Source organism: Didymosphaeria variabile (genome assembly GCF_027946475.1).
Source record: "Didymosphaeria variabile strain IMI 356815 chromosome Unknown scaffold_2, whole genome shotgun sequence".
Classification (NCBI taxonomy): Eukaryota; Fungi; Ascomycota; class Dothideomycetes; order Pleosporales; family Didymosphaeriaceae; genus Didymosphaeria; species Didymosphaeria variabile.
This window is the reverse complement of record NW_026611621.1, coordinates 2,899,320-2,922,884: the sequence shown is the minus strand read 5'-3', so window position 1 is coordinate 2,922,884 and position 23,565 is coordinate 2,899,320. Positions and strand designations below refer to the sequence as shown.

General features: G+C 52.0%; 7 protein-coding genes across 7 annotated transcripts; 5 read left to right on the top strand and 2 right to left on the bottom strand.

Moving 5' to 3' along the window:
* Positions 1-128: 128 nt before the first annotated feature.
* N0V89_002651 (uncharacterized protein) lies at positions 129-1,721 on the bottom strand (the record flags this gene model as incomplete). Its single annotated transcript, XM_056211458.1, has 1 exon — positions 129-1,721. One exon carries the CDS (start codon positions 1,719-1,721, stop codon positions 129-131), a length of 1,593 nt encoding a protein of 530 aa, XP_056074931.1.
* A 1,924-nt stretch (positions 1,722-3,645) lies between these two features.
* N0V89_002650 (uncharacterized protein) lies at positions 3,646-4,180 on the top strand (the record flags this gene model as incomplete). The annotated part of the gene is made up of 2 exons (XM_056211457.1): positions 3,646-3,661; positions 3,813-4,180. The coding sequence occupies 2 exons, from the start codon at positions 3,646-3,648 to the stop codon at positions 4,178-4,180; spliced, it is 384 nt and encodes a 127-aa protein (XP_056074930.1).
* Positions 4,181-7,710: 3,530 nt separating this feature from the next.
* On the top strand, positions 7,711-8,668 carry N0V89_002649 (uncharacterized protein; the record flags this gene model as incomplete). The annotated part of the gene is made up of 2 exons (XM_056211456.1): positions 7,711-8,413; positions 8,466-8,668. 2 exons carry the CDS (start codon positions 7,711-7,713, stop codon positions 8,666-8,668), a joined length of 906 nt encoding a protein of 301 aa, XP_056074929.1.
* A 458-nt stretch (positions 8,669-9,126) lies between these two features.
* On the top strand, positions 9,127-10,818 carry N0V89_002648 (uncharacterized protein; the record flags this gene model as incomplete). The annotated part of the gene is made up of 1 exon (XM_056211455.1): positions 9,127-10,818. The coding sequence occupies one exon, from the start codon at positions 9,127-9,129 to the stop codon at positions 10,816-10,818; it is 1,692 nt and encodes a 563-aa protein (XP_056074928.1).
* A 721-nt stretch (positions 10,819-11,539) lies between these two features.
* On the bottom strand, positions 11,540-13,432 carry N0V89_002647 (uncharacterized protein; the record flags this gene model as incomplete). The annotated part of the gene is made up of 1 exon (XM_056211454.1): positions 11,540-13,432. The coding sequence occupies one exon, from the start codon at positions 13,430-13,432 to the stop codon at positions 11,540-11,542; it is 1,893 nt and encodes a 630-aa protein (XP_056074927.1).
* Positions 13,433-14,829: 1,397 nt separating this feature from the next.
* On the top strand, positions 14,830-16,297 carry N0V89_002646 (uncharacterized protein; the record flags this gene model as incomplete). Its single annotated transcript, XM_056211453.1, has 4 exons — positions 14,830-14,924; positions 14,978-15,399; positions 15,452-15,878; positions 15,931-16,297. The coding sequence occupies 4 exons, from the start codon at positions 14,830-14,832 to the stop codon at positions 16,295-16,297; spliced, it is 1,311 nt and encodes a 436-aa protein (XP_056074926.1).
* Positions 16,298-17,162: 865 nt separating this feature from the next.
* On the top strand, positions 17,163-22,286 carry N0V89_002645 (uncharacterized protein; the record flags this gene model as incomplete). The annotated part of the gene is made up of 3 exons (XM_056211452.1): positions 17,163-17,796; positions 17,846-21,782; positions 21,842-22,286. 3 exons carry the CDS (start codon positions 17,163-17,165, stop codon positions 22,284-22,286), a joined length of 5,016 nt encoding a protein of 1,671 aa, XP_056074925.1.
* Between the last annotated feature and the right edge of the window lie 1,279 nt (positions 22,287-23,565).

Here is a 23,565-nt window from a genome sequence, read left to right as displayed (position 1 = left end):
GAATCAAATTTCCTACTATAATTTGCCTTGAGTCTTCACAAGTTCCGCACTGATGAGTAGCGCAAATCATATAATGTGTGCATAGTGTATCTACATGTACCAAACAGAAGTTTGTATATCCATACCGATCATGTTGGTTCAATAGCATACTTGCTCTTTGCTCGGATCTTTGGTCCTAATTTATACAGTGCATACGGGATTGGTACCGCCGCAGCGCTGATACAGGCCAGTATCGTCAGCGTATGATGCGGACCCAGGTTCTCGTACATCGGCAATCCAACGACAGTCATTCCACCAGCAGCTAGGTACCTGACGAGTGCGACGAATGTCAGCGCACTCGCTGCATTGACTTCGTATGCATCGATAATGTACATGTATGCACTCAAGAAAATTGAGATAATGCCGGCTCCAATCATGACTGACGCCAGAACAGGACTCCAAATTGATATCGAAGGGTAATCTGTCCATGCCATCCAAAAAAGGCCGATCGGTATGAAGGGAGCGCTGTACATGGCGAAAAGGAGGCGTGATTCGCGATTCAGCTTCATACCTTGACCTTGGTCACCGTCTCGTGCAAGTTGTTTGTTAGTCTTCCGTACGATGAAGGGGACTGTGATCAGCTGCAGTAGCACGCCGATAAAGAGACCGACGAAGATAATGTTGCTCAGTCCAGTGTTGATGCCGTAGGTCCTCTCAAATATGTATGCGTAACCGTCCAAGAACGTGAACAGAACAATGTAAATGATCGTCAGATAGAGGGTACAGGTCAGGACAATAGGCTCCAGGGCCAGGACGAATGGACGACTGAAGTTCTTCTTTAGCACTTGAAGGAGAGTTTCGCCACCGAGCTCGCTGTGTGCCCTGAACCGCTCATCTCCAGTAAGTTGACGGAAGTATTGCGCCTTACGCATCAGGATTCGTGGTGCTAAGGTCTCTTCTTTCAGTGCCAGAACCAAGACCAAGACAAGCCCAGTTGCGATCAAAATGACCCAGTCTGCCCATCGCCATGACAAGACACCAGTCACGGGAATGTACGAGGCTATGACGGGACCCAGAATTGGACCGCCAAACCCAACAATTGCAAACATCGGAAATGCCCACGTCTTCTCCTTGGTGTTCCAGATGTCACTCAGACTCCCACCTGCCACGGTCAAAGGCGCAGACCCCGACAGACCAGCCAGGAACCTGAACGCAATCTGTGCACCAATATTTGGAGCCAAAGCAGACGCCATCGTCCAGATCGCAAATATCGCTAGGGCACCGACGTAGACGAGATACCGTCCAAATAGTTCGGATAGAGGGCTCGCAATCAATGCGCCAATTCCGAAGCCGATCAAGAAGATGCCCGTTCCGCCTAATGCCTCTGTCACGGGTGCGACGCCAAGGTCCGTGGCTGCAGCCTCTTGAACGGCAGAGTCGATACTGGAGCCAGCTGTGACGACGAAAGCGATGAGGATCAGGAGGAATGTAGTCTTCAGACGATGAAATCTAGACCAATTGTGAGGGTTCTGAGGGTCGGTCCCGGAATACCAGGAAACGACGTAATTCTTCGTGCTGTCGTCATAGAGCTTGGTTGTAATTCCTGGTATTTGGCTGTAGAGGTCTTTCTCTGAAGCGTTGGTATTGGGCGTGGAATCGCTTCCTTGTTCGATGCCTTTGATGCCTTCCAGGCGTCTTCGTGCTTCATTTTTTAGAGCACGATTCTGGATGAGTATCCACATCCTGAGTGCAGTGCCAAGACGTTGCTGCTCGTGATCGGTTAGCTGGTGGAAGCTGTGGTAGGAAGAAAAAGAATTGCGATGGCAAGGCGAACAGAGAATATCGCTCTGATTTAGTCAGAAAGAAATTTAAGTGCAACGCTTCACGGTTCGTATGCCATGATGGGTGTGAACGAGGCAGATAAACCTCAACAGCACCCAGGACACTGAATGATCGAATTGTGGAATCGATTCGAGACAGCCAACCTGATTACTAAATCTGTACCCACTCCGACATCTCGCCATTCTTACCAAGCAAGATGTCTCTATAGATGTGACGTTGTGCTAGGAAATTTTTGCCAAGAACGTCATAGAAGTGGGTTCCGCCTTGCGCGAGACTTCCGTTCGGACTTTGCAATGAGATCGAAGGCTATCTGCTAGGTACAACTTGCCCGTGATAGGCAACTTGAAGATCATTCCCTATGCTGAAACTTCTGCTCCATTGTGCAATGCATTTCGGTGTTAAAAGGAGCGTATAAGGCAGAGTACCTAGGTATAGAACTTAATTGTGGCTAAAGTCTCAGCTCTGGGGCTCTCGGAAAATCTACTCCTAGATGCCGACGCTAGCGTGCACGTGATCTAATAATTCTCTCCAACATTCCGTGCGTATATCTTAGGTACCCAGGATCACGTGAGCCTACTTCAACAAACAGGTGCTTCCTTTACATATCTAACTATGTATACAACAGTGTCCACCAGCCTAAAGAAACAATGAGATTCCTATAGTCGAGGGTACCTAGGTAAGCTCGCCGAGAATTCACATTACATGTCCTCGCGGAGAAGCAGACGCCATTGCCCAGTTCCCACTCGAGTCCAGGACGGCTTCACCGCATCAAGCAGCTTGCCAGTCATCGGCCAAGCTAAGATCGATAAAGTGAAAGGGACAATATCTAAAGGTGATTGCTTCTTCCTCGAAGGAGCCGATACTCTTGACTCTGATCCTTGGCCCCAGTATCAAGGCCGTAGCATGGGGTCGTCATGCGTGATGAAGTCGGCCGACCTTTTCCAGCATAAGGAATCCAGAGGCACTGTCTTTCTGGACTGCTAGGCTGGTGCTGCAAAGCTCTGTCTAAAGTATAACAAGCTGGGCTTTACCTTTGTGGTTGTCGTTCCACAAGATATTGCAGGAAGTCGTAAAGGTAGATTTGAGTGTAAGAGTGATGAATTGCTAGGGTGGCGGAAACCGCCTATATAGACTAGGGCAGTACGGTGGCTCCTGCCAGGTGCAGTGGAACGCCTTCCGCCAACAGATATTATGCGATTGCGATCTTCTACCTATGGTACTGGTCAATCGGTGGTCACTCGGCGATACGAAGGAAGGCGGAGCTCGGCTCACTTCGAATTTAACTTGAAGATCGTTCTTAGTGACAGCATGCTGGGCGATTGAAGCGAATCTGGCTGGTAGCTTCATCAACCAATAAAGATTTTTAGAGCCAAGCTATGTCATTCTCTGGCTTCGATATCATGCCATGGTAGGTAAGAAACACCACGACCAATAACCTCTTGTCGCTATTCCTTTACTTTGGTAATGCTTTGCTAGAGGCTGTCTATCTTCGACCAGCAAGCGCGGCTTCAAAAGTTTCGATAGAGGAGTTCCAAGGTTTGCCCACAGCCACGTGCTCATCGTCCTAGCCTCGGTATCTTCGTTAGCGCGCTTGGCGAACGCATGGATTCACATGCTACCCCGGATTCCACCCGCTCCGACTCGATGACCTAGCCACTGTCACAAGCTTGCTCGGCCTCTCAAGTAGGCATTATTCCCAGGGACTCATTGACACCTGTCATATAACACTTCAATCTATCATAGCACTACTACAATCATCGCCTGCGCACGCGATAACCACAATCAAAGCTCACGTAGCTATACAGACAAGCCCTTTAACACATCATGTCTCTCAAATCAGGTACGTTGCAACCCTAAAAACAAAATGGACATTCGGGAGGAACACGCTGGAGGGTCCTATCAGGTATCAATACTCTTTATTGACCTCGGTTTTGATCCACGCGCGAGACTTTTCAGCTCAAGCTTACATGGATGCTGACACCATTCTCTAGATGCGTTCCCCTCCTCTGCCGCCTTCGACGCCATCGCCGCATCACTCAAAAACGACGAGGCCGGCCGTAAAGACGCCATCAAGAAGGGCAATGCCATCTTTGCCTTCGACCTCAAGAATACATCGGGCGCAACCGAGTCGTGGTACATCGATCTAAAGGAGAGCGGAGAAGTGGGCAAGGGGGCACCACCCAAGAAGGCATCGGTTACACTATCGTTGAGCGACGAGAATTTTGGAAAGCTCGTTACCGGAAAGGCAAACGCACAGAAGCTGTTCATGAGCGGGAAGCTGAAGGTGAAAGGCGATGTCATGAAGGCGACAAAGATGGAACCGATCCTGAAGAAGGCACAAACAAGCGCGAAATTGTAGGTTAGAATCGGAATCTAGAATAAGAAACATACCGTTCTGAGAGTCAAAGATTTGAGGCTTAACAACATGGATCTTGTGAGCATCGTTGATTAGGGCAATGCGTTTGCTGCGTCCCGTACTTTGGCAAACTCTCCGAATGACCAATCTACCGAAACGAAGCTACAAAAAGAATACAGTAACATCAGGTTCCTCACTAAGACGAGCGACAACGACAAGGCCTGCAGTGCCTCCTCCGATTACGACATAGTCGTATGACTTCTTAGTAAATCCTTTAAGAGGCATAATTCATAGACCACAGTCCGGTGCCTTTCCAGAGATTGAAGGTCTTGAGGTCGGCCTGGACTGGACCCTTAGAGTTCTTATACGTCTTGTACGCGGGACGTAGTTAAGCCCAACACCTCCCGCAGGTGCTAGTGCGTGCTGAAGGGAAAACGCCTCATCAACGCTATAGCATCGCCATCAATTGGCAGAACAGCCATCTTAGTGCACTTGTAAGCGTACTCTAGGAATAATAGTCCATTACATAGGCAGTACCTTGGCTTGTGTCCAAGTCAACGTGCGGAAAGATTACATTTCATTAAGGATGTTAGTCGCGAATGCTTTTCGGAATGGAACCACTGGGCGGTGCGCCTCGATGATTATGAGGCTACCATAAAATAAGTATGTTCGAGTAATACCGAAAGGTACATCAACATCAACTTTGGGATCGCCAAGTCAACCCCACACATCCTACGTTGCTAGCCATCTCCAAGGGCGCATAAAAGAGCAGGAATGGCCATGTTGCCGGGTAGAGCCTCAGCCGCACCGCACCAAAATGGACACTCGCCGCCAACGACAATTTAACATGTGCGAGGGGTCTCTGCTTCAGTCATAATCTCAGCTTGTTACAAGCTTCATCGTCGGCAAGCACTCGAACGCTCCCAGCAATGCATACCAGCAAAACGACCATTGACACTTGATCATTAGTCCAACGAAGCTATGCTTCTAGTTACGACACGCTATAGATACATTCCGGCTCTCCGCATCAGCACTATACTTGCTTCTAACCGCACCCGTGAACTGAATGTGGACGTTGCGACGACACCACAACATGTCAGGCCAAATAAACCTAGTTGTCGTATTTTTGTAAAGGCCATTACCTGTTCTCATAGCCTAAGTTGGTGTCCTTGAAATCCAAGGTCATTGGGAGCATCGGTCAATCAAGAGAATGCGAGGTTACGGTTAAGAGGCAGCACCAGCTATCTCGGAGTCTAGCTGTTAGAGGCTGTCTTCCAGCGTCTCTTGATCAGCCGACCAAAGAAGCCGCAAGCATGACAAGTCCACCGAACGAATCCATCCCTGAGCACCACTCTTGCCAGTTCTGCTCTGAATCTCGGTTGTCTTCCTTTGCATCGATTGTTCCGTATCCACCGTACAAGTCCATCTCATCTAGCCTCACTAACTCGCCGTTTGTAGCTAAGCCAAACGCGGTACGCGGCAAAGGTTGTTTGTCTCGCTCGGCTTTCCTGTCAACGCTCAGTAACAGTCACGCAGGAACGCGAACCACTGAGCGGAAATTGAGGCGTACCATGCAAGTTCATTTGGTGCTTCCCATAGTTCTTTCTTCGCGGGAAGCGGTGCTAGAACAAGATTGGACTGGAGTGAGCACATGGCGCCGGGGTCGAAATACACAATCAAATTTATGACGCGGAAGACGATTCCGAGGCGGCGTCGGGATTCCATATACAGCCACTCAAGCCAGCAAGCACGGGTATCGCACGAGTGGATGTTGGGCACATAGGTGAGGTCACTACGTGCGAGGTGGGTGGCTGTGATCTATGAGCTTCTGATCAGTGCTCGTTATCATGAATTCAAAGTCGGAGTGATCTTACAGTCATTGTTGTGAGCATTAAGTGATCGAAACTGTTGAAGTTGGTCTCGCCTTCGCTTATGCGCAAGAGGATGTATATGCTTAAAGCGTGCATCGCTGCGAGGAGCTTCCAAGTATTGGACTTGCCAGGCTAGCAGCTGTCAGCTACAGATGTCGAAGAGGGCTTTAAGCGTTACGTACCTCAGCGATCATCCGCTCACACTCTGATCGTACATTCTTCCAAAACAATTTTCGACTTCCTTGCACTTTGTGACTGATCATATGCACTAAGCTAACACAATTGTTCAACGACTCCATATCGTTGCTCTCAAAGTTTGATGAAAGTAGGTGTGGGTGGATATAAGGCGGAAGAGTGCCGTCGCGGAGCATCATTTGCGGATAGGACTTCAGGGTGTGCAGGATCAGTGTGACTATTCTGTGAGATCCGGGTCTGGACTTGGATTTTAGTACGAGTGAGCGAGTATCATCCGTTACCATTGGGGGTATCGAAAAATTCAGTGCAGCTGAGATAGAGATATCTGGCATTCGAATTGTTGTGCTTGTTGATGGCGTGGAATGGCGTACTAGAGAACCCTCGCGGGTTCCTGATGCATCGTCCATGTCCACATCAATAATCGGAGAATTTAAGAAATCCGTGAAATTGATCTCAGGATCTCCCCAGCCGAAGTTCTCGACGCCTGAGTCTGATATGACAGTAAATGCGCCGGGAGTTGCGCCTTCAGCATTATTGTCTTCCGGAGAGGATTGAGCACTAAAAGATCCTGCCGCTAATTGCGTAGAAGATGTCTCAATCCCCGTACCTTCACGCGGAGCTGCGGGGTAATGACATTTGATGGACTTAGCCAAGCATCGCGAACACTCCGGGCGTCTGTTGTCACAACGCGATTTCCCTTTTGCACAGGCGATGCAGGAACGCGGACGAGTGGTGCTTCCAACTCTTCGAGACCTACAATAGTACCCATGTCTCTTCAATGTCGATGCTAACATTTAAAGTTACATTAGCACCCATCTGTTCCCTACGTATCCAGTCTTCCGGTAATTGTGCGGAGTCCTCACTTACGCTTGTCAAAGGGCTTGTTACACAGCTCGCACCGTAGCACCAATGGGGAAGCTCCTTCGAACATTTTCGACATGCTCGGACGTGACTCGTAGGACTTTACAGTGTCGAGATTCAACGTTGAAGTGACCGCTTGCAACATTGAAGGCGTAGCTGGGTTTGTCAGCGCTGATCACACCCGATCAGGCCTAGCTGCGGGCGGTACATTTTGTAGAAGACGGGATCATCGTGCATACAGAATACCAGAAATTGTTGTTCGCGTAATCTGCACCCTGACAAATCGAGATGATCGCTTCTTGCGAGGTCGGGTGGAACCGAGCTGTGCCTGTACAGACGAATCCATTACTAACAAGCACGGAGTCCGTGATATACGCTGTAGGAACCGTGTCTTGCTACAAAATGTACACTCCGATTGACACAACTCACATAGACTGGACGAACCTCGCATCAACGCTTGGGAATACTGACTTCACCACGCACCGACTTAATGTATATATAGTGCACTTCGTCACCTGAGCAGCTCAATCCGACAACTATAACACTATCAGTCCGTCCTCCCCAATATCAATATCAATCACTAAAAGATTATCGCATTCTATCATCATGGCTCCCTTCCCTTCCCCAACGAAGAAGTTCCACTCCACCGCCTACCCATCCATTTCCCCTACTCGACCCGAGCTGAGCCAGAGGGGCAAGACCGTCCTCATCACTGGCGGTGGTACCGGCATTGGTGCCGCAACAGCAAATGCCTTCGTTCAAGCCGGCGCCTCTCGCATCGCCCTCCTCGGGCGCCGCGAACAACCTCTCCTCGACACGAAAGCCTCCATCCAGCAGCAGTACCCCAGCGTCGAGATTTTCACAGCCTCCGTTGACGTAACCAAATCCAACGAGGTCAATGCCGCCTTCGAGGCCTTCGTGCCCGTGGAGTCAGGAAAGAAGATAGACGTCGTGGTCAGCAATGCGGGAGCTACAGGACCTTTGGGTGCCTTCTTGGCTGTGAGCGACGAAGATTACCTCGCCGGTATCATGGCAAACGTGTCTATGGCTTGGAATGTAGCAAGGGCTTTTGTCCCACGGGCTGCGCCTGATGCGACGGCCATCGACGTGAACAGTAACGCAGCTCATGTGAACTACTTCGATGGGTTTGCGTCGTATACGGTAGGTAAATGGGCGAACGTGCGCCTTTGGCAGCTGGTGCAGTTCAACAATCCAGGATTTAGTGTGTATTCGATTCAGCCTGGCGTTGTGGACACGGATATGAATAAGAAGGCTGGAGGGGTCAAGGCTATGAACTATGAGGATCACGGTAAGTCTTCACTTCTGGAGAGGAAGCATATTCGGGACTCACTGTGTGCTAGTTTCCCTTCCCGCAAGCTTCAATGTTTGGCTAGCCAGCACGGAGTCCAACTTCCTCAAGGGCAAGTTTCTGTGGGCGAACTGGGATGTCGATGAGCTCAAGGCGCAGGCCAAAGAGATTGAACAAACCAAAAAATATAGCGTGGAGATGGTTGGATATCCGTTCGGAGGCGAGCACGTCCCTGTGTCTAAGTGGGATCTCTAAGCTTCGCGCACCGCGGAGCGACGTCTTCCCATATGTTTCTGTACCTTGCGTCTAGATTATCGTCCATTCAGGAGAACGGCAGCTCCGCTTATTTGTGAGATGGGATCGGTGAACTACTTCCGAAGATACATAGCTAACTGCAATGGGGTGCTTATGGAGCCCCACATACCCCGCAGTGAACGAGCAACTCTCCACTTGAACTAGGTACAGCTGAAGTGTAGCTCCCAAAAGGAGTACTTGCCAAAGCCACGATTATGTGAGACCAGGTGGCCTCGATTCCTTTGCCGGCCAATCAATACACCCGATCTATACGTACGCATGCACGGTTTACGCACGCATGAAGTGCCATTAACTGCTAGACGTCGAGGCATTATAAAGCCAGCTTTCTACATTCCTGTCAGTAAACCTGCTCAAGTCAATTCTTGCAAAGTCCTTTGCTCCAACCGCTCAACTTCGCTATGTCAGCCCAGACGCAGGAGTTCGACTACATTATAGTCGGCGGGGGCACAGCGGGCGTTCCAATCGCCTCGCGCCTCTCTTCATACCTACCGGACAAAAGTGTGCTCCTTCTGGAAGCAGGTCCCAGTGCCATCACACATCCCAAAGTCATGGATCCCTCGAAAATCTTCGACCTGATCGGCGAGGGCCTGCTCGTTGACTACTCCACGACTCCACAGAAGCATTGCAATGACCGGCAAATACTCAATCTGGCAGGGCGCATGCTGTCGGGATCGTCCGGGGGAAATGTAGGCGTCTGGATGCGTGCGAGTAGCGCGGATCATGATTTGATTGCGGAGCGGGCGGGTCATGACCGGTTCAGGTTTAAAAACATGGTCAAATACTTCAAGAAGGCAGAAAGATGGTATGACGAAGATGCGGATGTGGATTTTCATGGGTTTGACGGGCCGTTGCATACAGTGGGTGGGAGGAAGTATCCTTTGCGACCGTACATTCGAAAGGCCGCGGAAAACATTGGATTCAAATACAATCCGAATGCTGCTGCAAAAGGGGACCCGACGGGGTTGGTCGATCTGGTGCAGTGTTTTCGCAAGACGTCGGAATCTAGCTCGGAAAGGCAGCATAGCGCGCGGGTGTATGATCTTTCGAACGTGGATGTGCGATGCGAGTCTCCTGTCGCGAAGATCTTGATTGACGACGAAGAAAAGCGCGCAATTGGTGTGGAACTGTTCTCTGGAGAGCGATTGTTCGCTCACAAAGAGATTATCGTGGCATGTGGTGCACAGAGAACGCCGCAGCTTCTCATGCTCTCTGGGATTGGACCGCAGGATGAGCTCGAAAAGCATGATATCAAAGTCCAGATCGATGCTCCATTGGTGGGAAAGAATCTATTCGACCACGCGTGCGTGACGCAATACTACAAGCTGAAAGACCCTTCAAAAGGCTTCGCGCTTCCTTTCGAAGGCACTATGCGTCCTGAATACGGCCAGGGCTTTCCCTGGGAATTCAATCTCTTCTCGCACATATCGCCTTCTGCGCTCGCGCCGGTACTTGCTGCGGACAAGGAGCGGGTTACATCTAGCGGGGATGAAGGGCAGCATCCTCATCTGAGAGACAAGAGATGCCATTTTATGCTCCTTCCGTTCTATTTTCCTATCCTTGCAGACCTGAATGGATACAACTCCGAGATTGTGGTCGGAGACGGCAAACACATCGCCGTCACGGCACTTAATTTGCTTCCGCTTTCGAGAGGCACCGTAACGCTTCGTTCGTCAAACCCTGCTGACAAGCCTGTGTGCGATCCTGAATTCATGTCTACGGAATCAGATCGCTTCATAATCCGCACCGCGATCCGCATGACGCTCACGCTTGTGTCTACACCGCCGTTCGCCGACGTATTGGATGGGGAGACACCGCCTGCTGATTCGAGATATCCGGTCCTGACCACAGAGAGCTCAGATCAGGAAATTGATGAGAGAGTCAAAGGGCATATGCAGACAATTGCTCATCCCATGGGGACATGCGCTTTAGGTGATGTGCTAGACAGTGAGTTCCGGGTGCAAGGAGTGAAAGGTGGCAATCTGAGGGTGTGCGATGCAAGCGTGTTTCCAGAGCCGCTAGCTGGAATGCCGTCGTGTACTATCTACGCACTTGCGGAGATGTGCGCTGATTTGATCGCTGGACGCTCGTGAGGACCCGGTCGAAAGCAATTTTGAGGTGGTATGCCATTTAAGTGATCTTACTATAAGTCTTTTAGCTTACTTCGTACGTAGAAAATGCCACTTCCTCCATTACATGACTCCGTCTTATTATCATCCTCACTTCCGACCCCGGCATAAAGCTCATTAGCTGTTATCTGCTGCACCTCCTCCGCGCTCAATCCCGCATGCCTGAATTGTTTTCCTATCCCAAGATCCCCCCACTTCACCCCCCTCACAGGGAAGTCATCTAATTGCGTCGTGCTTGCGCACAACACTCTGATGCTTCCAAACATCTGCGGAATGACGCCCTCTCTCCTATATCCAAAAGCCCACCAACAGCCTCCCGTCATCGCCAAGACCAGGAAGGCCGCGATCCAAAGCGGGTACGCAGCATATGTGATTGTGTACATCGAGTGCTCGACATGCCGTCCAGTACCTGTGTTGATGTCTTGCCATATCGTTTCCTGCGTTTGAAGAGCCTCGCCCAGCATCCAATGCGTGAGTATGGAATATGCCATAATGGGGAAGAGGATCTTTTTTGGTAGTTGAAGAAGGTAATCTTGGTCAAAGGACTCCCCTGTCACAGTCGTGCAGCGCAGGCGGGAGCGCTCGTGTTCGAGCCTGCCCCAGTCGTATTCTTGGTTGACAAGGGTGATGTTGTATATAAGAAGGAGGTAGAGAAGCGAATAGATGAACTGCGCGCCGTTCGATATCAGGAAGGAGAAGACCTCGTTACCTTGATCGTCAGGAGGTAAGGCAGCGATGGGTAAAGAGTGGTTGAACCCTCCCCAGCCACCAGACATGTAAGAAAAGCGTTCGCCAGGACCATCTGGCAGAATGGATCATTGTTAACTCCGCTCTTGCACTGCTCCTTTGCCGCAGTGTTAGACAAGCCCACTGGTACGGCGGCTGCGATCGAAGCGGCAACCATTGCTATACTGCAGAATGTCATGATAGTCATCTGCGTGAGTGCCGTATTTCCGAGATTTGAAATGAGACTTCTTTTGACTTTCGTAGCGATGGTCGGATGTATCTCGTTCGTAAAGCGGTCGACAGAGTTCCACTTCTTACATTTCTGGCAGTGACCGACTTCCTCGCCCGTTCGTGATTCTTGGGGGCTCTTGCAATGTTTATGACAACTATGCTTGCAATGCCTTCGATAACTCTCTTTCGCATTGACCATGCACTCGCCTTGCACGCGAAGCTCACTATGGGAAGCCGATGCAACGATGACGTCTCCAAACGTCAGGAGTTGCCGCTTGGTATGTCCTCGCGCTACGAAGTTGACAATGATCATGTAGATTGCCTTGATAGAGAGGGCTGCGGCGAGGACGAAAGCGGCATTCATTCGCACGTTCAGGCGACACTGTGCAGGTTTCTGGTCCCGCATGGTGCAGATTACGCTCTCGCTGTTTACGCACTCCCCTTCCGCATACTGCACGTAGTTGTAACCGGTAGTCTTATAGGTTTCCTCGAGACTACTAACGTCCTCCCACGTGCCTGCGAGACCCGAACAGTTCTCTTTCGCGTATGAAATGGACAATTTCGAGTAAACTAGTCCGCCTTGGTTGGCGGTGCTGAGGTCCCCGTTCATGAGCATAGTTGAGCGTGGAAACGAAGCGCGACCTGTTCTAAAGGAGCTCCAGCAAAGGAACGAGGATGACGTAGAGATGGGGCTCCCATCAATCGTGTTGGATGCGCGATTCATTTGTAGTATCCCCGTGTAAGTCGTCTCGTTGAATGTGACCGCAGGTGGAGGCTCAATGACGTAGGATGGTCCAATTAGTGAGTTCGCGAGAAAGTGGATCGGTAACGATGTGCAGACTAGCAACAACCACGCGGCCCAGGATTTTGCTTTTCCTTTTTCTTTGCGGTTGATGTTCCATGGTGAATTAGTACCCACCCTTGAGTCCCCGAACTTCTTAAGCATGTGTTTCAAATCGCTTGTTTGTAAGGACGTTAAGATTTGTTGATACGTATTAGACATTCCCAGCACCATAGTGGCGGCCACGTTGATCACGAGGAGCAGTGCGGTATTCGTTTTCGTGGCGATGTGGCAGTCCTGCGAGGCACCTCCAACAGACGAGGTGAACTTATTCGCTCTCGCGCCGAAAGCTTCTGCGTGAGTAGCAACGACCACAAGCATGGCGATGGCGAACGCGCTCATGAGGAGACTCATCCCCCTCAAAGAGCGATCGACAAGCAGTTGGTCCTTCCAAACGCCTCTTTTGACCCTGGTGGGTTCGATCTCGGCGGCTGGATGCTTGCGTATCGAACCTTGCATATACCGAGGGAGAGGCTTTCTCCGCACTCGGGCGACAATGTTCTTCTCCCATCCATCCTTGAATTTATGGATGCCACTGCTGGTTGACGAGGACGACTTCTCCGTGCGAAAGCTGTTCAGGCTTGATCCATCCGCAGTGTCTCGATGGTCCAAGGTCATGTACTTGTGTTGAGCCGCGCTGGGCAGTTTCAGCCATGAAGCGGAATCGGTCGCGTCGAATTCAGGCGAGCTGTCGGTCCTCCAAGCTGTATCAAGGTAATCGGCAATGCCTTGAGATTCGTGTAGGGCGGGAAGCCTATCGTAGTTATAGTTTATGGTCATCGTCGCTAGAGTTGCTGACGACTGAATGAAGCGCGCCCTCAAGCAGTCGTCCCGTTCCTATAGCGCGCTGGTATATCCATCAACAAGACTATCGCGCCAATAGATGACCTTGTTCAGGGAAAAATTAATGGAGGAGCGTGGTAGTATGGGACAAGACGAAAGGCACTGGTACACGTCCACACGATCACCGCGGGTCCGTGCGGCTGGCGTCGTGCAGCAGGCGATAGCCGCGTATTCTTAGCACAGGCAAGGAAAGCGGTCGTTCAGGTCCATGGGTACCTGTAACACTCCGCCGACAATGCGCGGATGCGGTCCAATAAGTAAAATTTGTAGATGCGAGGCATGATGGCCGTGCCACTGTCCCGTCCAATAGACAATGAGCGGGTGCCAGAGCCTAAGGATTTCAGGGGTATGGTTCCTTTGGGGGCCGGGTTGCGCCGCTGATCCGTTTTGCATTCGCGCAACTGTAGAGCATGTCCTTGCGACTGCGTCATAAGATCATTTGGAGATAACATACAGTATCGCGACGCAGATCATGTTGTTGCCTGTTGACATGCCTCCGGATGGTGGTACGCTCCCCTGAAGCCATGCTGACGCAGATTCTTTGTATTCAATGGCTTCCGGCATCCGCAATAAAGGCAGCTCTTACATCTGCTGGTTCAACCCCCATGCGGTGCTCGACAATATACTGCAATTTGGCACTGCAACGCCCTGCATTGGAAGGTGATACATTGAACAAAGGATGCGTTTCTATGCGTTACGGAGACAATCAGACGCGCGGGTTCTATACGTATAGACTTTCTGGTTGTAGACTGCCCTCATGCGCACATGCTCCATCCGATGCGATTGGCAGTGGACCTGGGCGCCTAGACAGCACCCCGATGAGAAACAGTCGGTTGTAGTTCTTCCGCTGTGGTCACGGTCAGGTTACTCTGGCTCTTTAAGCTGTTACCCGTCGAATGTTGACCAAATCTACTCGGGGATGCCTCAAGACTACGGCGGTTTAGAGCAAATCCATGCGCAGTGAAGAGAGAAAAGCAGCACCAGATGGTAAAGCTCAGGCAGATTTTGATGTAGTCAGTTCGGTGTAGTCAGTTCGGTGTAGTCAGTTCGGTGTATCGCTGGGACCGTGTATCGCGACGCGGCTCTGGGCTTGAAGGTCTCGTAGCGGAACCCTGGAGCTGGTGGCACCCCGTGGGAGAGGCTTGTGGCATGTGATGCACGGTTCGGGGAAGGTGCGGCTTCCGTCGGCGGGTCGACGTTTCCAGGGATTCGTAGAACACCTCGGCCCAGAATAAGCGCGGGTTGGCGGAGTCCAGTTGCAGCTTTGGTTGCCACGCATTGTCTTCTTTATACGGGGATAGTCTTCATTCTGCTCTCCTACACATTCACAAAATATGGCTTCCATCGCAAGGACATTCAGACCGCTCGCGCGCGCAGCAACGAGCTCATCCCGCACGCTGCGGCCAGCATTCGCGCGGACCTCCCCGCAGTAAGAGTCCAGCTTCTACATGACGATACAAACGACTGACGCGCAATGTGCAGGACAAGATGTCTCTCAGCAACAATGCCCCGACGCGAGGTCGACATTGCAGATATACCGCCCACGCCTATCTCCCATCTCTCCGAAACCGAATTGCTCATGGCTGACTCGGTCCAAAAGTTCGCCAACGATGCTATCCTGCCTAAAGTGCGGGATATGGACGAGGCCGAGATGATGGATCCGGCAGTGGTAGAGCAGCTGTTCGAGCAGGGACTTATGGGCATCGAGATACCCGAAGAGTACGGCGGCTCCGGCATGAACTTCACATCGGCCATCATTGCCATTGAGGAGCTTGCGCGGATAGACCCCAGTGTCAGTGTCCTGTGCGATGTACACAATACTTTGTGCAACACTGCCATACTCAAGTATGGCTCGGAGAAGTTGAATAAGAAGTGGCTACCGAAGTTGGCCACGGATACTGTCGGCGAGTCCTGCGCTCCAAGTAAAACAATGACAGCCCTTGCTAACATAATCAGCTTCTTTCTGCCTCTCAGAACCCGTGTCAGGATCCGACGCTTTCGCTCTCGCGACCAAAGCCACGCGGACAGAGAACGGGTACAAGATCAACGGCGGCAAGATGTGGATAACAAACAGCTACGAAGCCAACTTCTTCATCGTTTTCGCCAATCTCGATCCAAGCAAAAAGTACAAGGGCATCACAGCCTTCATTGTGGAGAAGGGTACACCCGGCTTCGAGATCTCCAAGAAGGAGAAGAAGCTCGGCATCAAGGCTAGCAGCACATGCGTCATCACCTTTGACGATGTCGAGATCCCCAAGGAGAACCTGCTCGGCAACGAGTTTGAGGGATATAAATATGCGATTGGCCTTTTGAACGAAGGTCGCATTGGCATTGCTGCGCAAATGACCGGCCTTGCTCTTGGTGCTTGGGAGAATGCAGCAGGGTGAGTGATGCTTTGCTCCCAGCGCATGGAGTTATACTGACAGTGAAGCTAGTTACGTTTGGAACGACCGCAAGCAGTTCGGCCAGTACGTTGGCGAGTTCCAGGGCATGCAGCACCAGCTCGCCCAAGCCTGGACCGAGATTCAGGCTGCACGAGCCCTTGTCTTCAACGCGGCCCGCAAGAAGGAAGCTGGCGAAGACTTTGTCATGGATGCGGCGATGGCTAAGCTGTACTCTTCGCAAGTTGCCGGCAAGGTTTCAGGCCAGGCTGTGGAGTGGATGGGCGGCATGGGCTTTGTAAGAGAAGGTCTGGCAGAGAAGTTCTTCCGCGACAGCAAGATCGGTGCCATCTACGAGGGAACAAGCAACATCCAGTTGACGACCATCGCGAAACAATTGCAGAAGACGTACACGCGGTAACCGGTGGCTAGATTGCGGCTGGACAAAAGTTAGATTTGAGCGATATCCGGACATCAATGTTTAGATTGCTAGAGCATGTGTCCTGTATCGTATCATAGACCACGCCAATTACGGAAGACTGAATCGGAACAATTCTGCATCGCGTATGTTAGATTTGCACATGCATTACCCTCACTACGCGGTAGCAGAGATGGCCGTGCAGGGTCCTTCGATCGCTCAGATGGCGGCGTGGCTGGATTCAGGCTAGCGAAGCGAGCAGCCGTGGCGCTGCTGTCCGTTTGCAGGGCCGAAGGCGGACACACAGCGAGGACGTGTGCATTATACCTGGCAGTGATATCGAGTCATGGCGGGGATGCGCCTCTCCTCCTGCCTTGTTCCTGCTCACCAGGCCCACCGGGAAGCGCCTGCCTCCACGTCTGCACGGCTCTTGGGCCACGCTTGTCTCCCCACCATATCGTGACCCGTTTATGCGCCGTCTCCGCCCAAAGTCGCGCCATTTTTCGGCCCACGCAGAGTGATGTCGCTCGTTCCCTTCTCTCAGCTGTGAGGCTCTGACACCACCACCTGCTCCATGACGGCACGCTTCCCTCGTGCGTCGACAGAGGCATCAAACGCCCGTTCTCTCCTTTTCCGTCTTCTTTTTTGTGTCTTCTACTCACCCCTAGAGCCGTTTCATGCCTACTGTTGCCAGCCTCTTTCCTATTCGCGGCCCCATTGTTGATTTTCGATTCCTTCGCGTGTCAATTCGCTCACCGCAGAACAACGTTACCCACCCTCCAACAAATCATCGGCCACGCATTGTCTGTCGCGTGGCATTCCGCCAGCCACAGCATACTGTTTACTATAGACGACTATAAACACGTCAATGTCTGTGATTCTCGATGCCTCCCAAATTGATACCGACATGGCGCCCGAGAGTGCCTCGGATGACCATCCCGCTCGCCATGCATCGCGATCACGTCCTAGCCGGGAAAACACCATACCGTCGGCCCTTCTGAAGAGAGATAGGTCTGCGTCAGCGACCCCCAAGGTTGAGCGCACCATGTCCATGACCGATAGCTTTATACTGGAGCACCTCAAACACGCCGGCCCTCAATCTCCTCCTTCCGAGCTTGATGATTCGCATCCTGGAACTCCTCGGAAGGACAAAGATACTTTCGCTCCCATATCCAACTGGGCCCACTTGTCATACCTAAAGACTCAGAGGACCCAACTTCGGACCGAACTCAAAGTTCACCAAGTTGCTGGTGCGGAAGCGAAGCATTCAATATCTTCACTGCGCCGTCTTGCATTTCGTATGGCAGTGAATATTTCTGTAAAGGAGAAACAGATTGCCAACACAGCGCGCAACCTTGCTAGCAGTCGCAAGAAGAACTATCTGTCAACTCGCGATACGGAGAAGAGGATTGCAGAGCTCACCAAGAGTTTGCAAGAGGAGGAGTATCGGAACAAGGATATCCTTGAATGCTTGGAGAAGGCTTCAATGCTCACGCTGCAGTGTAAGTTCCTACTTTGCCTCGATGTGCATACTTTGACACCGTTGAACAGATTCCGACCCTGATCAACAAGTATCGAATCGCATGCAGCCTGGCCTCGCATCTCCACCGAATACCCCGCCGACTCGCATTCTGCACGGATCCCACAACTCGACCGGGACGCCTAAGACTCCCACACGACCTACCAGCTCGCTATGGGGCAACAACGGGTGCGACTTCACGCCAGAGTCGAGCACTGCCGACATACGTACTCAAGACGGCCGTTTGATCCAAGCGAAGCGGGAATCAGACCGCGCCCTTGCAGTATGTCGGGACAGGGTAGCGCAGTTGCGGACAGAGTGCGCGAAGAACAACGATGCGGCGGGTCTATGGACCGCAACGCAAACGGGACTGGAAGCGGAGATCGAGAACCATCAGACGCGCATCGCGAACTTGGAGCGATCGAGAGCTGCTGTTGAAGAGAACTTGCGCCAGACGAAGTTGGAACTCGAGGAGTCGGCGAAGTTCCAAGGGGAGCTACGTGCCGATCTACAATCTAAACGCGAAGAAGTCAAGGAACTAGAGAGCACTTCCAAGGACCGACAAGATACTATCAGGAAACTGACAGAAGAGAAGGCATCGCTTCAAGCGGAAGTTGAAAATTACGACGGTCGTCTGCAGAAGCTTGAGACATGTACGACTGGGCTGGAGGAAGAGCTTAAAAATTTGCATAGAAAGCTCAGTGAAGCAGAGCAACGTGAAGCGGACCTTCGGGATCGCCTCGCCGAGAATGAAATAGTTCGCAGAACGATGGATCAGCAGTTGAGGCAGGGTCGCGAAAATGTGGCTACCCTGGAGAAGTCGGTCTTCTTTTTCCAGGGTCAGATAACGGAAGAGTCAAAAAAAGTCAAAGTTTCTAGCGGAGTTATCTCTTCTCTGAGGAATGACGTAAAGGAATCGGAAGAGCTCAAACGTCATGCAGAAGCGGCTTTGGCGGTAGTCCAAGGATCCCTGACTGAACTAGAGTCTAGGCTTCACTCGGCAGAGGAGGCTAACCACGATTTGCGAGCGGAATTGGATTCGTCTATCTTGGCTCACCGCGAATTAGAAAAAGGGCTTCGGTCGACCAAAGCGCAACTTGCTGATGAGGCTGGCCAGAAGGAGAAACTACAGACTGAGCTATACGCACTGCGACAGTCTCGGGACATCCTGGAGCATGATCTAGAGGCAGCCAAAGCACGAATACAGGAGCTGGAAGGAGCAGATGCGGCCACGAAACAGGAGTTGCAGTCTTTAAGAGAGTCTGAAGCCACAATTGAACGCGATCTTGAAGCCGCTCACAGACATTCTGGTGAATTACAAAAGGGCCTGGATGAAAACAGTGGCAAGCTTGCTTCGCTGCAAACGCACACGAATGAGTTGACCACTCAATTGCAAAAGACAGAACAGGCAAGGACAGCACTCGAAGCACAGCTACACGGCTCTGAGCAGAAGAGGAGTATGCTTGAGGCTCAGTTGGAGGACTCCCACAAGGCCAGATCTGAGACGGTGACACGTCTCAACACCCTGTTCGGCTTGAAAGCAGACATTGAGCGGGAGCGAAATACCCACCAATCTCAACTAGCTCACATGACATTGGAAGCGACTGGCCTGCAATCTCAGTTGTCCCTCTTGAAAGATGAGCTTCACCAAAGTCAGCAGACCAAGGTCGAGCTTGAAGAACGTCTTGAGAAGGCACAGTCCGAGGCTCAGGCTCTCAGCGCTGAGAGTTCAGCACTGCACGAGCAGCTGTCAGTCAATTTAAAAACCCATTCGGAAGCGCAAGAGCACCTGGGCTCTCTCCAAGGCGAAGCTGCAACTCTGAACATCCGCATTTCCGAACTGCAGGGCAGAGCCGACGCGGGTGATATTTCACAGGCTGAGGTAGAGCGCAGCCTGCGTGAATCGGTACAGAACCTTGAAATCTTGAAGCGCGAACTTACAAACACTCAAGACCGGCTATCAACCGTTGATGGAGAAAGCGAAACTCTCCGGTCGAAGCTATCTAGCCTTGAAACGGACTGGACACTCGTTCAGGCATCCAAGAAAGAGATTGATCGGCAACTGAAGGAAGCAACTGAGGATCGCAGCAAGCGGGAGAACGAAGTGGAGTCGCTCAGCTTCCAGCTTGGTGACGTGACTTCCGAAAGAGACGAACTGCTTGTGAGGGTTGCTGCGACCGAGCAAGACCTTAAGAAGCTGCAGGAGGCCAGGATCGACTTCGAAGAGCGCTTAGCAAAAGAGACAGAATTAAACATGGAACTGGATTCGGAGCTCCGGTCGACACGATCTAAATTATATGTTTTCCAGACGGAGAATGCAACACTGCAGACGCGACTCACCGAGAACAGCGCGGAGCTGAAGAACCTGCAATTGAAGCATAGGGAACTTGACGAACGCCTGACCACTGTCGCTGAGGGCAAGGCCAGCCTTGAGGAGGATGTCACCTCCGCCCGGGGCCTCCACAAGCAGTCAGAAACCAATGCTGCGACTCTCAACAGGCGAATTGTCGAGCTGAGTGAGGAAGCTGATAGTCTCCGCTTAGCGAAAGCCGAGGTTGAGCAACGACTTGAAGAAGTGACCAAATCTAACGAGGACGTTGAAAAGGAGTTGGGAGATGCTCGTTCCCGCTTGTCAGTATTCAAGGTCGACACATCAGCTCTGCATACTAAACTATCCGATGCACACAATGAGCTCGATATCGTGCGCAAGGCCAAGACAGATCTTGAGGAGCGCTTCAGCACCGCAGCTGGTTCAACAAATCAAGTAGAGAAGGATCTCGAAGCAGTCCGCTCACAGCTCCAGGAACAAGAATTTCAAGGCGCCACTATGATTTCTAAGATCTCTGAAGCGGACAAAGAGCTCGCGAAATTGAAGCAAACGAACGACAAGCTCAATGCTTCTGAAAAGGACCTGATGCATCGGCTCGAGGTAGCAGAGGAGGAGCTGCGGTCTGTCCAGACAGCGAACACGCGATTGGAGACATTCCTGGATAAAGTAGAACAAGACATGCTCAAAGCGGAGGCTGCGTTCGCAGACAGCGAGCAACGGCTCGATGAATTTGTTACCGAGTCTGAAGCGAAGATCAATGCTGCGACGACATCGAAACTCAAATATAAACGTCGCCTCACTGCTAGAAACAAAGAGATCGAGATTCTCATTGACGAGAACTCGGCGCTGCACCACCATGTCAGTGACCAGTCGCGTGAGCTGGAGTCGATCGTGCAGAGCAAGAACAAGCTGCTGGCCGAAGCCCAAGGCAAAGAGAAGACCATCCAGGAGCTCGAGTGGGCTCATGAGGAGCGACTGCGAAACGAACACAAGAGCAAGGACGATCAGCTCGAGGAGCTTCGACGGATCCAATTGCGTAGTGAGAGCGACTATGAATCACAGATACAAAAGCGAGATTCAGCCATGTCAGACCTCAAGCAGGAGCAGCAAAACCGGCTGCGGTTAGAACTACAAGCGAAGGATTCTAAGATTAACGAGATACAGAAGGACAAGGATGAGTTCGCTGCTTCCCTTGCTGCCGTGGAAGCAGAGCTTTGGGAACTGCGTGAGAACAAAGAAAGCTTCGAGGCGCTGGTCCAGACGCTCAATGAGAGGATACAGCATCTAGAAGAGTCAAATCGTCCACAAGAGTCGGTAGAGATTGCCACACCCACCTTTTCTGACGCAAAGATCCACCAGGAAGATGCAGAAGCTGGCCCCTCGACACCTCTTCCACCGAAACGCACCACAACCGTAGATGGTGAACATGGCAGATCCAGCGTCCAGCCGGACGTACCGCTCAGCAGCACTGAGCCTGCGGATGGATCAGAGTCATGGTCAAGGGAAGTTGATCGCGTACGCTTGCTTCGCGACGAGACCGCCAACCAACTCAAAGGCATGAAGAAGCTAGAAAGCGACCTGAGGAAGTCGCTGAAGGATAGTGAGAAGCAACTGCATGACTTGGAGCGAAGCGGCAAGAAGTGAGTCACCCCTAGCCACCAATCCTATCCCTACGTTGGGTTACTGACTGAAGACGCAGTAAGCGCACCCCAACCGTGCTCCGCAAACGTTCCCACTACACGCCCGCCCGCGATACCGAAACACTATCGCCCTCGCGCCCTGCGACCGCTGGCCTTCTTCACAACCGCAACACTTCCTACCAGCATAACTCGCTCTTCCAGGACAAAGATGACAGTCCTGGTCCGGAGCGCCCTGAAACCGCGAGTCCTGTTCGGCCGAAAACGGCAGGCCATGCGTCGTCACCGCGCCGGTGGTCTAGTCTACCGCGACCAGGGAGCTCGTATCGCCCAGCGACGAGCAAGAGCTACGGAAGACTGGGCACGGGGCTTCAGGACGTAGATGAGCATGGGATGATGGTAGAGAGACCGAAGACGAGTTTGGGTGGGCCTGTGGGCAGGAATCAAGGAGACAGTCAGAAGAAGAGATTCACCAGCCTGAGGAGGTTGTTTCACAAGGAGACGTGAGGGGGTAGAAGGAAGTCCAAATTCTTTTTCCTAAGTTGTTTCCTAGTGGGCACTTCTTTCTCTTATCGGTCTTTGGGTTGAAGAGAAAAGTTGGGGCATTACGCACGGCGTGCATTGTTTTTCATTGGCGTTTTGCTGGGCGTAGCGTTGCATTCTGGTCGAGCACGGCATTGTTTAGGTTCTGCATGGCGAAGGTATGGGTATGTCGTGAGATGCGATGATGATGGTGCACATGTTTGTATGTTATCAGAACTACTCCAAAGGGATTCCGAGGTAGTGACATATTGCCATGTGTGGGTCAGCACACCGTCCGGGGCCATGGACGGTATTTTCCACTGCACTGTTTCACTTTGCCAGATGGACTTGGGCAGGCGCAAGAGGCAGGCGTCGTGCAGTGAGAAACGACCGCTTCGAATCGTCGCGTGGGCCGGTTCTCGAGTCGAGCAGCGATGCGGTCGGAGTTGAAGGTTGGTGTTGTCAGTGTCGGAATAGTGTGCGGAGTACAAGGCGATATACACAGCAGGCGCTACGACGTCCACAAGGGCTGTGACTGGCTGAGCACTCGCCTGCGCCCTTTCCTCCACATTCTGTTGTTTGTTAGCCCTCAGGATGCGAGGCTGCGCAGGCATGCACCGTGTCCGTACACTGGTTCGCCTCGACTTCCATTGGACGGTTCTCTGCAACATGCTTCCGTCGTTCGCATGCGCCGGGCGCGAAGGCGGCCTGTCTTCGGGGGCCAGAGGCCATGGGATGCACGACCGAAGCGGCATGGCGTGCGAGGGTCGTCCAAGGTGAGTGGCTGGCTGCCGGCCAAGTTGACAAGCAGCGGGGAAGAAGGGCGTGCGACAAGTCGTTTTCCGGCGGGCTGCTAGTGCCAGACGCCATCTTTCTCACATCTACAGGCAGCGTGCGTCGACCCAAGTCCTGGATGACTCAAGAGACCACCCGGAGCAGCCATGTAGCTATAAGATCAGCTGCGCGCCTCTTTGCACCCCATGCCCACTCCACCGACACCCTACCCCCCACCCCGCCTCTGTTGTTCGGCGTATTCTAGACCGTAGGCACCTCTCCTCCGCCGTCAACCAATAAGCGGGACTGCCGCCCTTCATACCACTTTCTTTGTTCCTCCCTCGCGCAAGCCAAGCGGGCACGCGCAGCAAGAATGCCCGTCCATCACCTGGTGCCAGCTCCACCGCGGACAAACTCAAACGCCATGCAAGCCATTGGGACCCATCTTCAGTATCGCATGCTTCAAATCGCACACTATGGACAACCTGCC